We start from the raw sequence: 17144 nt of genomic DNA, 5'->3' as shown, positions 1-17144 counted from the left end.
GGGGGAGCCCGCGTGGCCCCCGCCCTCCGGGGGGGGGGGGTGTGGCGGGGCTGATGGGCGGCCCTCCCCGCCAATGGGAGGCCGGACCGCCGGCGCGCTGCCCAATGAGCGGAGCGGGGCGGGCGCTTCCTGGAGCCCCGGCGGCGGCGGCGGCGGCGGGGGGGGGGGCGCGGGCGGGGCGCGGCGGCGGCAGGTGAAGGCGGAGGCGGGGCCGCGGCCCCGGGACCGTCCCGCAGCTCGGGCGGGGCGCGCAGGTGAGCGGCGCGGGTGGGAGCGGAACGGACCTGACCGGCGGGGGCTGCGCGGACAACGACCGACCGGTACCGCTGCCGGTGCGGCGACCGCTTGATCGCAGCCCGGTTGCGGTGAGTCGCGTGGGGCCGGGATGCTGCCGGCGGGGTGCGGAGCTCCCGCCCGCTGCTCCGCGCTGGAGCCGGTGGTCACGTCGCCCGTGGGGTGGAGGGGGGCCGCGCGTGGGGTCTTCCCGGTCCCTCCGGACGGGGCTGCGGGAAACTGGTGACACCGGTCGATCCCCGCCGGCTCCGGTGCTGCCCTTCAGCCGCGGTCCCCATTGCACTCACCCCATAGGTGAGCAGGTGCTGCCGCCATCCCCCCGCCCTTCCTGGCCCCATGAAGAAGCTTAGCCGCATCCCCATGTGCACCGGGCAGCGGCAGCACCGGTGCGGCGGGGAGGCAGCTCGGGAGCCAGCCCCACTGCGCCGGTGCCGATAGAGATGTGAGCGGAGGGTGGGGGTCTCCATGTCCTGGCACCCTGCGCCATGCTGGTGACCTGCTGGGCCTGGTGTGCTGGCAGCGGTGGTGGGTGCCTGGCTGCTGGCCGTTGGTCAGGGACCACCACGGGGGTGCCCGTCGGACCCGGTGCCTCAGTGGCACCCGCCGAGCACCGGTGGACTCTGCCCCGCGCACACAGAGCTGCTGTGCTTGTCCCCCCCCGGCCGGCTGTTTGCCCGAGGCGGGGTGCGGTATTTACCCTCCTGCCGCGGCCCACGCCGGTGCAGAGCTGCGTCTTGGGCCACAGCCGCCCTTGACCCAGGGTGGCTTTTGCCAGGCAAGAGGACTCAGTGCCAGGTTTGGCCTGGGGTGAGTCTTGGTGTGTCTGTGTCCCCCGCCAGAGCCAGGCTGGGGGGTGGGGATGGGGTCCCCTGGCACTGGCACACGGCAGCTGCTGGCAGCTCGAGGCCTCGGCGGTGATGCCGGCGCTGGGCGCCAAGGGAGGGGTTTGGCTCAGGAACTTGAAGCGTGTGCGTGGAGAAGGGGAAGCTGTGGGGCAGGGGAGGGTGTGGGGCGTCGGGGCTGGGGTGCCCTCACTGAGGACAGGGACGCAGAGAGAGTGAACGGGCCCAGGGAGGTGACCCGGGGGGGGAGACATCAATGGTGGGTTCTGGGGACCCTCTGAGACCCCCGGCCAGGGCCCGGCGTGGCATGGCCGTGGTGCTGAGCCCGAGGCCGTGGCAGCGCGGCTCTGCCAGCTGGTGCTGTGCACCCTCGGTGCACACGTGGCACGAGCGCGACGGGTCCGAGCATGGCGGGGGGGGGGCCGCGGGCGCAGCGAGGGGTGCGGGGCCCGCAGGACCCCCCGCTCCCCGGCCCTCGAGGGGCGGCCGCTGCCCCGTGCGCGGAGCAGGAGCTTCTCCTCCGGGGCGGGCGGGGGATGATGAAACCACGGAGAAATCTCTCCTGGCAGCGCGGCCGCTGGCGGGAGCCCCCGGGAGCCCGCGCTCCCCCTGCGCCGCCGCCTTCCCATGGTAACCCCACCTCGGGAGCTGCTGGGGGGAGCCCGCCCCGTCTGGAGGGGGGTGCTGGCGCCCGCCCGGCTCCCCGCGTCCCCGCCGTGCCCCGGGAGCTGCTTGTCCACACCCCAGAGAGCCCCGGGGCAAGCGGAGGACCCAGCGAGGGGCTGGGCTGAGACCCGTCCAACTCGCTTCGTGCCAGGGAGATGACGCTCGGGTGGCCGCGCAGGCAGCGGGGGAAGCAGCCGGTGCCGGTGACCTTCAGCGCGGCCGGTGCGTGGCCGTGCCCCGTGCCCGGGGATGGATGGGCAGTTCAGGTGCTCGCTGCCCGGGGGGCCCCGGCACCCCAGGGGCCGGTGGCGTGGCTCGGGGGGGGGAGCGTATGCGGGCGGGGGGACAAGCCATGGCGAGGGAAAATGAAAGCAGGTGATGCGGAAGGAGAAGTAGGTCAGGCGAGCGCTGGCCTCTCCCGGCAGCCTTGGCTGCACTGTGAGCTCTGCTCTGCCCCGGCTGTCCCTGCCATGTCCCCAGGCCCCATGGGCAGCGGCTGGACGGGGCGGTGAGTGGGGGTCCTGGCACCGGATGCTGGGTCCAGGGCAGGGTGGGTACCAGCGCTGCCTGCCCTGGATGCTGGCCACTGGCGGACTGGGGAGCGCGGCCGCACTGGCTGGCACACGGTGGGCACGGTGGCACCTCGGCAGGTTTGCTTCAGTTCCCCTCCCACGGGTATCGCAGGGGGCTGCGGTGAAGATGGGCAGGAGGATGCTCCGCTTCTGTCCCAAGAAGGGGAGGGGAAGGGGATTCCCGTCTCGTCTGGGCTGTGCAGAGTGAGCCAGCGCGGTGGGGACAAACATCCTGGCGGGGCTCGGGGCCGGGGGCAGCCCCATGTGCCGCAGGGGCGCTCCACGTCCGGCTTCGCCCTCTCACGGCACGGGGCTTTCTGTGGTCCTGCTCGCGGTGCTGCGTGGGTCGAGCCGTGCCGGGCACAGCCCCGCTGGCAGCGCTACGTGGGCTCGGGGGGGATTAGAGCCGCCTGCCCCCCCCCCCCCCCCCCGCGCTCCCCTGGGATCAGCCGTGGGCAGCGGGAGCTGGCAGCAGGCAGCGCTCTGGGGGCGGAAGCCGGGCTATTTCGAGGGGTGTGGAGGGGGGGGCTGTGGGTTGGCACTGTCCTTGCCGGGTGACCCCACCGGGGCCAGCGCCGCCCCGCAGCCCGGAGTGAGCCCCGGGACCCGGCCGGTGCCGGCTGCCGGCGCTCAGCCTCCGGGAGCTGCCGGGACAGGGACCTCTCGGTGGGGAGGAGATGCCGCCAGCCTGGGGGCTCCCCCGGGGCTGTGCAGAGCGGCGGAATTGGGGGCCTGGCTGCTCTCCAAGGGGCTCCCGTGACCGTGCGCTGCAGGGAGAGCACCAGAGCCGGTTCACCCTGGGGTCTGTGCATGGGACCCGCCGCGGGCAGCGCTGTCGGTCCCAGGCTGGGAGCTCAGAGCCTCGTCCCGCTGCCGCCGCTAGCAGAGCCTTGCCCCGTCCCAGTGAGGTCCTGGCCAGGCCGGGCTGTGCGAGCCGGGGCCTGGCTCCACCGGGCCCCTCTTGCTGCTGTCAGGGGTAGGCTGGGCACTGGCTGGGCACTGGACACGTCCCACCTCGACTGCAGCCCTGACTGCTGGGGTACCTCGAATGGGTTTCACCCTGTGCTGTGGTGATCAAACATGGGGTTTGCTATTGACCATCTCCTTCCTGTTCCCCCTGTTCCCAGGTTCCATTTCAACAACCCCTTCCTTGCTTGCTTCCTTCCTTCTTTCCTTGCTTCCTTCCCCCTGCCTGCTCCTGTCTGTAGGCCCATGAGGGAGCAGCTGGGGGCAGCCCGTGTCTGGCCTCGAGCGGCCTCTTGCAGTGGGTGATGCTCGCAGCAGGGAGCCCATGGGTGATCCTCAGAGGCCACATGCCCTTGGCCACATCTGTCCTGGCCACCCATGGGTAAGCAGGTGGCTGTAGGACCCGCTGTCCTGGCAGGACGGGGTTTCCCGTGTCAGGATGTGGTGCAGGGGATGGGGATGCCCATGGCTGGACAGCATCCTACTGTCAGGAGTGGGGCTGGTGCCATGTAGGAGCTAGGATGCTGCTGGAGCTCGTGTCGCATCAGTGGTGACAGTGGTCAAGGTGCCTCTGCCCAAGGCAGGGGCTGAGCATGGAGGAGCATGGATGAAGGTCAGCCCATCCTACCCAGAGGCCAGCACCTCCACCGCCTGGTCCCTTATGGGTGGGCACCGCTTGGTGCCCCCCAGCCGGGGCAAGCAGCAGTTTGTGGTCGGCACATGAGCGGTTGCAACACCCCCAGGGTGGGGGGGCCGTGGTGAGTCACCCAGCGGGGCCTGGCCACCAGCGGGAACCCTGAGTCAGGCTGCGTGCCCATGCCGTGCCCATCCGTGCCCCTCCCTGCCCGCCTCGCCCACCTTATCTCCCGCCCTTAGCACCAGGCACACCTCGCCGGGGGGGCTGGCGCCATTCCCCTCCTTTATGGGGAGCAAAGGGCAGGCAGAGGGTTGGCAGCAGGGTGCTGCATCCCTCCCCTTCGTCCCACCTGGGATGCTGCCCCTGAGCTGTGCTCCCCGATGGGGCCTTCAGGCATCGTGGACGTGTGATGGGCAAGGCTGCAGCATCCCTGCTCCCAAGCCCCATGCTGCCTGCACCACCACTGCCTGCACCAGCGCTGCTCCATGGCCACACGGTGTCTGCTCTCCCTGCCTCATGATGACCCGCAGCACCACAGCCCCTGAACCGCAGTGGCAGGGGACGAGCTGCCCTGCATGGGCGATGCGCGGTCACGGGCAGTGCCCCTCTGCCATCCTCTCTGCCCGCTCGTATGGTCGGGCTCTTGCACAACCCGGCTCATTCCACAAGTGTTGCTGGGGCTGGAGGCCCCCTCCCTGCCTGCTGTGTGGCTCTTCCCCTTTCTGGGGGCAGCCCCACGGCAGGGCCCTGGCACGGCACTGGCCATGCTGGTGTGGGTGGCCAGGGCGGATTCTGGATGCTGGCGGTGGGGTGTGGGGAGCGCTCCCTGCGCTGCTAATTGCTGTTTAGCTGGGGATGCAGAGGGTGTAATTATGGGGGGGGGGGGATTGCGCGAACCTGCAGCCGGCCCCTGGGGGCTGTGGGGGCACGAGGGGCCCGTGGGTGCCCTGGCACAGGGGGCCAAGCAGGACCAGAATCCCCCCTCCCCACGGTCACAGCATCCCCTGTGGGACAGTGGGGACCTGCTCCGGGGGCAGAGCAGGACGTGCATCGGCAGGGCCGGGGGCTGGCTCCGGGGCCCGCTGGGCAGGCCCCGGCACGCCGGACCAAGCCCAACCCTGTGGTGGCAGCCCTGCTCCCGCCAAGCGCAGGCGCCCTCCTGCCTTGGCCGGGCCAGCCGCAGCCATCGGCCAGCACCCAGCACCCAGCGCCCTTCCTTGGGGCGGCGGGAGGGCCAGCGCCCATTGACGCCTTGGCGTGGGGGGCCTGGCAGGCGTCGGGACAGCGATGCGGGCGGCGGAGAGGGGATGCTCGAGGCACCAGGTGCCGGTGCTCCCGGTGCTGGGGCTTTCCTCCCGCGGGAAGGGGCCCGGGGATGCCCCCTGCCTGGTTCCGGGTTGGGACCCACGGCACGGCGCCGGCCGTGAAGGGTTAATGCCGTGTGTGTTCTGGGAAGCGGGGCTGGGAGGTGCGTGACCCGGGGTGTGGGCGTCGACTCCTTTTGAGGTGGGATCCTGCGCTCAAGTGCAGCGGGGAGCGGGGCCAAGTTCACACAGCACCCGGCCTTCCCCTCCCTGCCGCTCGCGCCGCCAACCCGGCCGCGGCACGGTGCCGAGCCCTGCCAGGACCCCTGCCAGGTGAGCCCTCTGCCCACCCGGCACCACTGGACAGCGCGGTCACAAAGGTGCCGGGGCGGTGGGGACACGGCGTGGTACCACCGGGAGCAGGGAGGGCCGGGCAGAGCTGCCTTGGCACCGGCAGAAGGCTGCCGGGATGTTGGCGTCGCCTGCACCCTGCACCGCCCTCGCTGCCAGTGGGACGGGATGGGACGGGATGGGACGGGATGGATGGCGAGGTCCAGGTCACCGCAGCCCAGCAGAGCAGGGCCCACACCCTGCGGTGGTGATGCCAGGAGCTGGATGCGCCTGGGATGGGTGGTGGGGACGGCAGCGGGAGGGGGCTGTGGTGCTGGGATGGGGCCATGGTGCCATCGTGGAGCCGGTGGGCAGGGAGCTGGTGTGGGAGCTCAGCTGGGCTGCTCCCTGCTGCAGGTGCTGGCACTGTGGCTGCTGCCCTTGCCCAGCCTCCACCCCGGCATCCTGGCACCGGGCCGCAGGAGCTAGGCCGTGGCACTCAGACCCCTCCTCAGTGCCTATGGAGGCTGTGCCCATGCAGGGCTGGTGGTGCCAGGGGCCTAGAAGCTGCCCTGGTGGCACTGTGGGCATGAGGAGCGTGGCGGTAGTGGGGGTCCAGGGTGGGGCTGGGGGCTCTGTTTATCCTCCTCTCTTCAAACCATTTCCTTTCGTCTCTGCTCGCTGTTTTCTTCTTTCTTCAAAGAGCCGTTTGCTTCCCCTGGCACCATCCCTCCAGCACCCGCACGGACCCTGGCGTTTGCCCACCATGGGGCCACCAGCCCAGCTGGACCCCAGCCTGCTGCTGGGTGGGCAGAGGGGGTGCACAGCCCCTCGCCATGCTACCCCCCCACACCACGGCAGCTGGCACCGGCACCACTGCCACTCCCCACTGGCTTCAGGCAGGACAGTGTGGGCCGAGGCAGGGGGGATGCAGGTCCCAGACCCCTTTCTGGCTCCCTAAGTATGCAGGGGCCATTGTGGGATGAGGGGCCAGGGCCAGGTCCATGCCTGGCGCTGCGCTCCCCTTCCTGGGTGACTCATTCTCCCCAGTGCGGCTGTGAAGTCCCTCGACAGCGTTTGTGACTCCTGTGACTGAAAGTGCTTGGCAGCAGCCAGGGTGGGGGCTGTGCTCACTGGGACCCCTTCCCCATGGGGGAGCAGATGGGGGGAGCCCAAGGCACCCCCACCATCCCCAGCCAAAGCTGGTGGCAGCAGCTGGCACTGTGTCGGCATGCAGAGTGTCATCCGGGCTCGGCAGCATTGGATGGAGCCAGTTCTCACACAGTTCTCTTCAGGGCCAGACCCCCACCCTGCTGCATGTGGCTGTGCCAGGGCAGCCAGACCCCCATGGCCGGGGGAGCTGGCAGATGAATGGGGCTGGCCATGGTTGTGCCAGGCAGCGCGGTGTCAGGGTGACCTGGGCAGGCATTGTTCCTGCTGCCACCCGCCCCGGCACGAGAACCGGCTCTGCTTGGGGAGCGACCCCCCCTTTCCTCGGCCCCGTGTGGCTGCCGCAGCTGAGATGGGCCCAGCCGCAGGCATTGACGTAACCGAGACAGCCCCGGTGCGGCGGGGGCCCCGGCATCGCCGCCAGCCCCCTCCCCGGCCCATGCCTCCTGCACCATAGGCTCCGGCACAGCACTGGGGGCCAGGGGTGTCTCTGGCAGCCTCACACCTTGTCCCCCCCCGTTTCCTTATCGCCGCTGTAATCTCCTTGATGGCAGCACCCGCTCAGCATGTGACTTCTCCAGCGGGGAGGATGCGCGGTGGGTGGGGGTGTTGGCGAAGGAGGCGGTTTGGGGCGATGGAAAATCCCCCTCCTGCCGCTGCCTCGCCCCCGCCCCGCGCCAGCCCTGTGCCCTTGTCCATGGCCCCACGGCTGCGTTCGGGGGTCCCAGCTCCTCACTGGGCTGTGCTGGGCCTGCGCCACGACGGGTTCCGCGGCACCGGCAGTGCTCAGGCTGCTCCCACCTGCACGGTGACACGGTGAGGCGGGTGGCTGTGCCCATCCTGTGAGTATGGATGGCGCTTAGGCTGCGATGCTGGGCTCAGGGACCCCGGGTGTGGGAGCTCCAAGGTGGGCACATGCTGGTGGCACCATCATCCCTGTGCCAGGAGTCTCAGGGGGCTGAGGGTGCTGTGGAGGACCAGGGGATCCATCCCGCTGACACTGGTCTTTAGCTGGAGGAGGAGATGGACGCCACCCATCATGGGACCATCACCTGCAACCACCTTTGGGGTCCGAAGTGCTCAGGGCCGCCCCCATGGGCACCGCGTCCCCACTGCCCCAGGCATGTCTCAGGGCGCTCACCTCCCCTAATCCTGCCCCCGCTGCTAATCCTGCCTAATCCCACCGGGGGCTGTCGCTGCCTGTTGGCTCCCAGGGCCCTGATGGTTTAATCACCCCTAATCCGCTCGCCCCCGCCGCAGCAGGGACCCCGGCCGGCGGCGCCACGGGCTCCTGCCAGGCGCTGGGGCAGCCGTGGAGCGCCTGGCGCCAGCGCCCGCAGCCCGGGCGGTCGGCGCTGCCCGGCTCCCAGTTTCAGGGGCGGCTGCTGCCTGCCCTGCCGGTCGGGCCTGCTCGGCAGCGGCTGGGGCGGCTTCGCAGCCGGTTGCTCCGGGGCCGTTCCCAGCCGCCTGCCGAGGCAGCCCCAGCTGGCGGCCGCCCAAGCGCAGGGAGCGGCCGGCGCGGGGATGGGCCCCTGTGCCGGGGGCCGCGGCCGCGCCGCCCCTCCGCGGGCAAGAGGGGGCACGTCCCCCGCGGCCGCCGGCGGCACGGAGCGGCTTGGCGCGGCCGGCGCAGGGCGGCGGGGCTCGGGTGGGTCTGGCGCGGCGATGTCCACTCCTACATCGGCTCCGCGTGACACGGCACGGAGCCGGCAGCGCCCCTAGCCGGGCATGGTGCTGTGCGCCTGCCCCTGCCTTTGCCAGGGTGCAGGCAGGACAGACCTGCAGCCCGGTGTCACCCTGCGGCCCCCGTGCCACCCTGCAGTTCTGGTGTCACCCTGCAGTTCTGGTGTCACCCTGCAGCCCCGGTGCCACCCTGCAGCCCGGTGCCACCCTGCAGCCCGGTGTCACCCTACGGCCCCGGTGCCACCCTGCAGTTCTGGTGTCACCCAGCAGCCCCGGTGCCACCCAGCAGTTCTGGTGTCACCCAGCAGTTCTGCTGTCACCCTGCAGCCCCGTGTCACCCTGCAGCCCCGGTGTCACCCAGCAGTTCTGGTGTAACCCTGCAGTTCTGGTGTCACCTTGCAGCCCCGGTGCCACCCTGCAGTTCTGGTGTCACCCTGCAGTTCTGGTGTCACCCTGCGGCCCCAGTGCTACCCTGCAGTTCTGGTGTCACCCTGCAGCCCCGGTGCCACCCAGCAGTTCTGGTGTCAACCTGCAGTTCTGGTGTCACCCGGCAGTTCTGGTGTCACCAGCAGCCCCACTGTCTGGGAGACAGGGCAGGTATCACCCAGCAGCCCCAGTGTCACTCAGCTGCACCAGGCAGCAGGGAGGGCATTCCCCATGAAGGGGCACAGCATTACAGGCCAGGTTGCAGCCCTGGAGCCACTGCTGCTGCCTGTACCCTGCCTGTGGGACAGGGGAGTATCAGGCTCCCTCTTCCCACAGACTCCATCGCCTGCTTGCACCGGCTCCACGGGGATGCTGCATGTTCCCAGCGCAGCTCCATGGGGACCCCGGTGCCAGTGCTGGCGGTGCCAGGTTTGTGGCTGAGGCCAAGCCCTGCCAGCGCAGCGTGGGAAAGGCCGGGCTGGCGCAGGCAGGGCTTGGCTGGGCGAGGAGCGGCCCCAGGCTGGGGCAAAGCAGGAGGGAAAGGGGCCCGGCCCCCACCGGGAGCGGGGGCAGGAGCTGGCGGCGCGGGTGCTGATCCTAATCTGTGGTGGCAGGAAACGTGGCCCCCGTTCCCAGCCCGGCCAGGCTCCTCTTCCCGGCACTCGCCACCCACCCTCGCGGTGCCAGTGAGGCCGCGCTCCCAGCACGGTGCTGCCGGGAGCTGGCGGCTGCACCGTGGCCGTGCCGGGGGGCCGCAGGTGGGTGGGCTGGGGCAGGAAGCGCCGCGCCTCGGCGCCCGCTCAAAGGCACCACGCTGAGATTTCCCCCTTTGCTGTGGTGGCGCCGGGGGGGCAGCGCGGGCACCCGGTGCTGCCGGCAGAGGAAGCGTGTGGGGGGCTGCGGCGGGCGCCGTGCGCCCACCACCCTTAGTATGGGCTGTGGGGGGTGAGGGCAGCCCCCAGCGCCCCACAAGGTGCCTGGGTTTGGTGTCCCTTGTGCCACCGCCACCAAGCCCTGAGCAATGGAGGTTTCTTCACACCCTGGCTTCGCGGTGGAGCCAATGCTTCCTCCGTGGCGGCGTTTCCTCCGAGCGCCGTCTCTCGGCCAGTCCCCGTGCTGGTCAGTAAGCATCCCCGTCCTTCCCACAGGTGAGGATGATGGCCAGCCCGGAGGATGACCTCATCGGCATCCCCTTCCCCGAGCACAGCAGCGAGCTGCTGAGCTGCCTGAATGAGCAGCGGCAGATGGGGCTGCTCTGCGATGTCACCATCAAGACACAGGGGCTGGAGTATCGCACCCACCGCGCCGTCCTGGCCGCCTCCAGCCGCTACTTCAAGAAGCTCTTTGCGGGGCCGGGGCCGGGGCAGGAGGTCTGCGAGCTGGACTTTGTCGGGCCGGAGGCGCTGGGCGCACTGCTGGAGTTCGCCTACACGGCCACGCTCACCATCAGCAGCGCCAACATGGGCGAGGTGCTGCGCGCCGCGCGGCTGCTGGAGATCCCCTGCGTGATCGCTGCCTGCGTGGAGATCCTGCAGGGCAGCGGCATGGAGGCGCCCGGCCCCGACGACGGCGACTGCGAGCGCGCCCGCCAGTACCTGGAGGCTTTCGCCGCGCTGCCCGAGGGTGAGCTCCTGGCCCCGCCGCCCTCGCGCCCCGCCGCACGCCGCAGCAAGAAGACCCGCAAGTTCCTGCAGACCCGCGGCGCCCGGCTCAACAACCACGCCGAGGAGCCGCCCGCCGAGGCCGAAGGCTGCAGCAGCCCCCCGCCGCCCCCCCAGCCGCCCTCACCCCCCCTGCCCGAGGGGCTACCTCTGTCCTACGACAGCTTTGAGCTGCCCGAGGAGGAGGAGCTGGCCCCGCATCCCTTCCCCTTCCCCTACCAGCCTCCCCTGTCCCCTGAGGAGGCCGCCTCTGATGAGGACGCCATTGACCCCGACCTGATGGCGTACCTGAGCTCGCTGCACCACGAGTCGCTGGCGCCGGGGCTGGATACGCCTGACAAGCTGGTGCGGAAGCGCCGCTCGCAGATGCCCCAGGAGTGCCCCGTATGCCACAAGGTCATCCACGGCGCCGGCAAGCTGCCCCGCCACATGCGCACGCACACGGGGGAGAAGCCCTTCGCCTGCCAGGTCTGCGGGGTCCGCTTCACAAGGTGGGTGCGGCCTGACGGGTACCAGAGAGCATCCCCCATGACACCTTCCCTGCAGCCAGGCATGGGGCAGCGCAGGTCCATGGGGTCTTCTGCACTCCTGGAGAGCTGCTGGAAACGTCAGGATGAAGGCGCTGGCACTGCCTGCCCCATTCCTGGCAGTGTTCAAGGCCAAGTTGGATGGGGCTTGGAGCAATCTGCTCTAGTGGAAGGTGTCCCTGTCCATGGCATGGGGTTGGGACTGGATGAGCTTTAAGGTCCCTTCCAACACAAACTATTCCATGGTTCCATGACCTGCCCTGCCTGCCACCCAGGCCAGCATCCTCTACCTGTACCTGGCTGCATCTCTGGTGCGGTAAAAACAGGGACCCATTGCCCACCACCACCACTGCCTCCTGCCCCACCAGACCCCTGCATTCTGCAGAGCATCCCTGCTCCACATCCCATCCCTGCCATTTGGCTGCCAGCACCGCCCCCCTGCAGCCGCGTGGCTGCTGCTGGGGGCTGCCGGCTGCCCCGTGCCGATGTCTGCCTGTACCCCCCTTCCAGGAACGACAAGTTGAAGATCCACATGCGCAAGCACACGGGCGAGCGGCCCTACTCCTGCCAGCACTGCAGCGCCCGCTTCCTGCACAGCTACGACCTGAAGAACCACATGCACCTGCACACGGGCGCCCGGCCCTATGAGTGCTACCTCTGCCACAAGGCTTTCGCCAAGGACGACCACCTCCAGCGGCACCTCAAGGGCCAGAACTGCCTCGAGGTGCGGACCCGCCGCCGCCGCCGCGAGGAGCCGCCGCCGCCACCGGTGGGTCCCCCCGGCCTCGACCTGTCCAACGGGCGGCTGGAGGGGCTGCGCCTTTCCCTCGCCCGCTACTGGGGTCCGGGAAGGATCAAGGAAGAGGAAGAGGAGGCGGAGGGTGAGGAAGGGCCGCAGCCGGACGGCGCCGTGAAGGTGGAGACGGCGTAGGGTAGCTGCGGCGGCGGGTGCTGAGCCGAGCCGTACCCGCCGCGGGTTCTGTTCCCGTTTATCCCGTCACGGTTCATTCCCAGTTATGCAAAGGGGGAAACTACCCCTGGCCGATTTGCACAATGCGGGGGGGGGGGTCCCCGCTGCCTTCTCCCCCACCGCCGGACACGGGACCCCCCCCCCCCGGGGGTCTGCGAGGAGTAGGGGGGGGAGGCAAAGCGGGACCGGGGTGACCCCCCCAACCCTCCGGGGACAAAACCCCCTCAGCATCAGCGGGGCCGGGACCGGTCGGGGGCCCCCACGGACCGACCCCCCCGCCCCCCAACCGGGGAGCGCTTCCAGTGGCGGCCCCGCCCCGCGCTGCGCATCGCTTGTCCCCCCCCCTCCCCTCCCCGAGCAGCCCCTCCCCGGCGAGACCCCCTCGCCCCTGCACTCCCGGCTGCTTTCTCTTGGTTGCACTATTCGGGTGACCCCGCCCGGGTGCGGGGCAGCCCCGGCCCCCACCCGACTCCCCCCACCCTCTATAAACCACCGCGGCCCTGTGGGACCCCCCCCCTCCCGGGTGGCCGGACCCCAGCGGCCACTCCTCTGCCCTTTGCACATGCCCTCCCTCTCGGGCGCATCCCCCCCGGGGGGGACCAGGGGACCGGCACTATTTGCCTAAAATAAGAGTTTATCTATATTTAAAAAAGTGATGTAATATATTCCCCCCCCCCCCCCCACCCCTTCCCGGCCCCTCCGCTGCTGCCGCCAGCGCTGCCCGGCCCCCACCTCTGTCCCTTGCCATGGGGTGCCGGGAGGGGTGATGGGGACGCGGGGCTCGGCCCCCGTCATGGCTTTAAAGTGCCTTATGGTGAACTTGAATCTTTCGGCTACTTGAACCTCTTTGGTGTCAGGAACCAAACGAATAATCGGCGGGCGGCCCTCCCCCCTTCCCCCCCCCCGCCCCGCCGCGTCGCCTCTGTCTGTCTGTCTGTCTGTTTGTGTTTTGTTTTTTTTAAACGAAGGCTGCTTGGTAATAAACGGAGAAGCAGGGACCCCCCCGCGCCCGTGTCCGTCCATCCCGCGCCCGTGTCCGTCCGTCCCACGGCCCTCCCCAGGCAACTCCGCTCAGGTCCGGGGGGGTGCGCGGTGAGCAGGGCTGGGGCACAGTAGGGATGGGGACGGGGGCAGTGAGGGGATGGGTACATTGAAGGGCTGAGGGCACCGTGGGGCAGGGGGCTCTGTGGGATGGAGAAGGTGGCCCCACGCGGTCGGAACGGCCATGGGCAGCCGGGCATTAGCTCGGGATACCGGACGCCTCGGGAACCGGGTACTTTATTGACCAGCCCCGGCGGCTCCCGGCGCTCCAGCCACGTCCCGGGGCCTGGCTCCGCGTCCTCGCCGCCGCGTGGCACCGTGCGGGCGTCACCGAGCCCTGTCCGTGCCGCGGGGCGGCCGCAGGGTCACCACCTCCTCCAGTTCGCTGCCGCTGCTCTCACGCCGCTCCTGGTAGCCAAAGTCCAGGCTGGGGCAGGGGAGAGAGGTGTCGGGGAACTGCACCCCCGGTGCCGATGGGTGCCGGGAGCAGCGCCGGCCCTCACCTGGAGACAGAGCTGCTCTCGCTTTCCACCTCGCTGCTGCCCCCGTCGCTCTCCCCGCTCGCCTCCTCCTTCAGCTGGGCTCGCAGCCGCGCTGCCAGGTTGGGGGGCAGCCGCCGGGAGCCCCCCAAGCCCCTCTCCAGCTCCCTGATGCGCTGCCGCAGCAGCCGCCCCTGCTCCAGGCCCCGCCGCGCTCGCACAGCGCCCAGCCACAGCCCCACCGTCTCCTCATCGCTGGAGTCTCTGCAAGGACGGGGCAAGGGGTGAGCTGCAGTGCCCCGGCCCCCGGGCTTTGCGGGGTCCCTGCACCCCCTGCTCACATCTCCTTGTCCCCAACGTCCGGGTAGGTCAGGGGGCCCATGCAGATGGTGCAGATGTTGTTCAGGGTTTGGTGGCAGTCTCTGCAGTACAGCCCTGGGGACAATGGCACTGTGAGAGGGGTGGGAGATCTTGGGGGCTGCCTGTTCCCCATTTAGGGGGGTCCTACCTTTGCATCCGTTTGTGATGCAGGTGATGAAGTCGGGCTGCTTCGTCACCCCACAGGCCAGGCAGCGCTTCTGCTGGATGCCAAAGAGCCGAGCCAGGCGGGCAAAGCAGGGCACCCTGCAGGCAGAGCTCCGTCACTGCTGGGTCTGCCCTTGCCGGGGCCGGCATTGCCCTTCTGCAGTGCCCAGCAAGGTGCTTGTGTGTCCAGGGTGGCTCCAAGCCCATGGATGCATCCCTCGGGGGGCTTACTTGGCAGTGAGGACGAGAAACAAGTTCCCTTTCCCGGCGTCGGCCGTGCGCAGTGTGGCGGCTCGGAGCAGGGCTCGTGCCAGCCCTGCCCGCTGTGCCAGGATGGTGCTGTGCAGGAAAGCCGTGCGCTCCTGGCACGACAGGGAAGGGGTGAGGGCAGGCGGCTGCTGGCAGGATGCTGGGGAGCTGGGGGTGGGCTCCTCACCTGCTCACGGCTCGGGTAATAGGTGGCACACACCAGCCGGCGCAGCCGTGCCACGTAGCTGCCGAAGATGGAGATGAAGAGGCAGATGCCGTACAGGATTCCTGGTGGGAGCAAGATGAGTCACACGGGGCAATCCCTCCAGTACCCCCCCACGCCATGCATTCTGTGGGTGCAACACCCCGTCACCCATGAAGACGTAGGTTCTGTAGTCGGGCTCCTCAGGCTGGATGAGGCAGCGCTGGGACACCACCGAGATGTTGCCCTGCTGCAGCACACCGAAGGCAGATACCAAGTCCCGGTAGATCTCACTGGTGTAGCCTGACCCATTGACGCTGACACCCACCACCACCGGTGCTGGGGGGGACAACGGCTCAGACCCAGGCAATGGAGCACCCACCGCCCCAAAGCCCTGGGCCCCAGCCAGCAAAGCACCCAAGGCTGCTGCTCTGGCACGGTGGGTGCTGCTCACCCCTGGCAACAATCTCCCCCTGCAGCTGGTGCCGGATGAGGTCAAGCAGCCAGAAGAGGCTGTAGTCAGCCAGGATGATGCAGAAGCCCAGCAGCATGTGGCGCAGGAACCCCACGAGCTGCAGCCCGTACTGGCGATGCTCCTTCCGTGACAGCCACAGCCCAGCTGCGGGCAAGAACGACGTGAAGCCAGGCTCTGGGCAGAGAGGTTTCGCCTGGGGATGCCCCCGCACATGGGGCTGACCTGGGGAGATGTAGAGGCCGCACTCCCGTGCTGTCAGAGGCAGCACTGTGGGTTTGCCCTGCTCTGCCCGCAGCTGGTCCAGCTCCATGAAGCGCCGTGTGATGTAGATGTTGTCGAAGGTCTCATCCTGCAGGTACCGGTGCCGGTACCGCAGCGCCCTGGGGACATGGGGGGAGCTGGGCACTGGCACATTCAGTCCCTGTCCCCACGGGGGGGCAGAGCAGGACCCGGCCCACTCACTTGAAGTACATGTAGAGGATAGCGAGGAAGGAGACGTTCAGGAAGAGCCCCAGAATGCGGCGGGTGGGCTCCATGCTCTGGCTCACACCCTCCATGATGTCCAGGGCCACCTCTCCCAGGCTCTTGCTGGCGTTGAAGCTGATGTCAAACTCGTGCACGGCCGAGATGTTGAACTCAAACTCCCGGCGGACACGGTCCAGAGCATTGTTGAGGGCTGTGGGGGTGACAAGTGGTGCTGGGGGTCAGGGTGAGAGCGGGGACAGGGCATAGGGACCCCCCCCAGCACTGCTCTACTCACAGGTGGCAACGTTGGTCTGGATGAAGTTCTGGATGTACTGTGGGATGATGCAGAAGACGAGGGCAACTGCGGGGAGGGGGGGTCTCTGCCATCTCTGCCAGGGTGGGACCCCTGCGGTGGGCACGGGGCCACTGTACTGACCCCCCCACAGAAGGGTAGGGCCCCACGCACCGTTGGCCAGCCCGCAGAGAGGCTTGAAGGCAGTGATGATGTAGCAGAGGAAGAAAAGGAAGGGGATGGCGCGCTCGCAGTTGTCCTTGGCCTCCTCAAAGAGTCTCAGGCAGCGGTAGAAGGGCGAGCCCAGCTCCTTGTTGCACACCCGGCCGATGCTCGCCAGCCACAGCCACACGTTGTGCAGGGCTCGGGCTGCAGAAGGGGAGAAGGCAATGGGAGACGGGCAGGTGATGGGGCTGAGAGCAGGGTGGGGGTGTTGGAGGCAAGGGAGACCCTCGGGGACCCCCCCACTCACCGACGTGGCTGACGGCATCCATGATGGAGCGAAAGAACTTGCGGACGCGGTCACCCACTGCCTTGGCTTCCTGTGCAATCTCCTTGATCTTGGACAGAAAGTCTGCAGAGAGGAGACCCCTGAGCACACCCCGAGGGGCAGCCCAGGGCCGGATACTGCTGCGGGAAGTGACTGTCCCATAGAACCATGGGATTTACCACCTCTGTTCCAGTCCCATCCCACGTCCCACCACATCCCCCGGCCCCTCATCTCACTGATCAGTGGCTCCTGGGCGCGCTGCAGCCTCTCGGCTGTCTGGTTGAGGGCGAGCTCAGCCCCGCATGACAGTGACTCGGCGGCACGGGAGAAGTTGTGCAGGACGTTGGCGCAGGGGCCCTGCACGGCCATGGTCAGCGCCAGCAGCAGCATCAGCATCTTCCCCTCCTCTGCGGGACAGGGTGGTCCTGGGGCTCAGCTGCGACCTGGCGCTCCCCCCATCCCTCCCAGTGGCTCCTGGTGGCTGCTTACGGGTGAAGATCTGGGGCAGCGACAGCAGCACCGTGACCTGCGCCTTGGCAGAGAAGGCCATGCCCAGCCCCAGCAGGGCGCCCAGGCCGATGGTGGTGATCAGGCAGTACCAGATGTTGTGGCCCTGTGCCAGCAGCACCAGAGCCCCATAGAGGCTGGCCAGGGCTATGCCCAGCACAAACCCACAAGCGCTGCGGGCCACTTCCCGCACCCTGCTCGGCTCCTGTGGCTGCTGTGGCTGCTGGGACCGTGGTGCCAGGCTCCGGCCCCTCCGCCCCAGCCACGAGACCAGCCCCATGCTGGGCTGCGCTCCCCCGGGCTCTTGGCGCTCTCCCAGGCTCCAGCCTCAGCGATACAGCAGACTGAAGGAGCAGCTCAGTGAGCTGGTT

General features: G+C 69.3%; 3 protein-coding genes across 12 annotated transcripts in view; 2 read left to right on the top strand and 1 right to left on the bottom strand.

The window, feature by feature from the left end:
• Window positions 1–12026, top strand: part of ZBTB7B (zinc finger and BTB domain containing 7B) — a 13109-nt gene extending 1083 nt beyond the window's left edge. The window contains exons 1-3 of one of the 5 annotated variants that reach the window (XM_061477945.1): window positions 132–254; window positions 10039–11042; window positions 11589–12026. In XM_061477945.1, coding sequence (XP_061333929.1) covers window positions 10045–11042; window positions 11589–12009 — 1419 coding nt within the window. In that variant the 5' untranslated portion in view covers window positions 132–254; window positions 10039–10044 and the 3' untranslated portion in view covers window positions 12010–12026. Of the gene's footprint in view, window positions 1–131; window positions 366–1889; window positions 2025–5484; window positions 5615–10038; window positions 11043–11588 lie in introns of those variants that run through there. The other 4 variants (XM_061477946.1, XM_061477949.1, XM_061477948.1 and 1 more) reach the window with 4 other exon arrangements.
• CKS1B (CDC28 protein kinase regulatory subunit 1B) overlaps window positions 1–14175 on the top strand; it is a 25447-nt gene extending 11272 nt beyond the window's left edge. The window contains exon 4 of one of the 2 annotated variants that reach the window (XM_061477951.1): window positions 14163–14175. The gene's annotated coding sequence lies outside the window, so the exon portion shown is untranslated. Of the gene's footprint in view, window positions 1–12032; window positions 12043–14162 lie in introns of those variants that run through there. The other variant, XM_061477952.1, reaches the window with a different exon arrangement.
• Window positions 13343–17144, bottom strand: DCST2 (DC-STAMP domain containing 2). 5 transcript variants are annotated; one of them, XM_061477937.1, is made up of 16 exons: window positions 16967–17144; window positions 16756–16879; window positions 16503–16673; window positions 16249–16350; window positions 15951–16145; window positions 15780–15845; window positions 15482–15695; window positions 15242–15399; window positions 14999–15163; window positions 14716–14883; window positions 14530–14630; window positions 14325–14455; window positions 14077–14192; window positions 13910–14003; window positions 13593–13832; window positions 13343–13516 (listed from the first exon to the last, which is right to left on the bottom strand). In XM_061477937.1, exons 1-16 carry the CDS (start codon window positions 17051–17053, stop codon window positions 13417–13419), a joined length of 2232 nt encoding a protein of 743 aa, XP_061333921.1. In that variant the 5' UTR covers window positions 17054–17144; the 3' UTR covers window positions 13343–13416. The 5 variants fall into 5 exon arrangements, 4 of the variants coding, with proteins under 4 accessions (XP_061333921.1, XP_061333920.1, XP_061333924.1 ...); XM_061477936.1 differs by having other exon boundaries at window positions 16756–17144; XR_009747606.1 differs by lacking the exon at window positions 13910–14003 and having other exon boundaries at window positions 13395–13516; window positions 16756–17144.

Source organism: Pezoporus flaviventris, unplaced genomic scaffold (assembly GCF_033815535.1).
Source record: "Pezoporus flaviventris isolate CSIRO_AGI_PZ_B2104156 unplaced genomic scaffold, CSIRO_AGI_Pfla_v1 ptg000112l, whole genome shotgun sequence".
NCBI classification, from domain to species: domain Eukaryota; kingdom Metazoa; phylum Chordata; class Aves; order Psittaciformes; family Psittacidae; genus Pezoporus; species Pezoporus flaviventris.
Note: the sequence above shows the minus strand (reverse complement) of the source record. Positions and strands in the feature narration are given on the sequence as shown.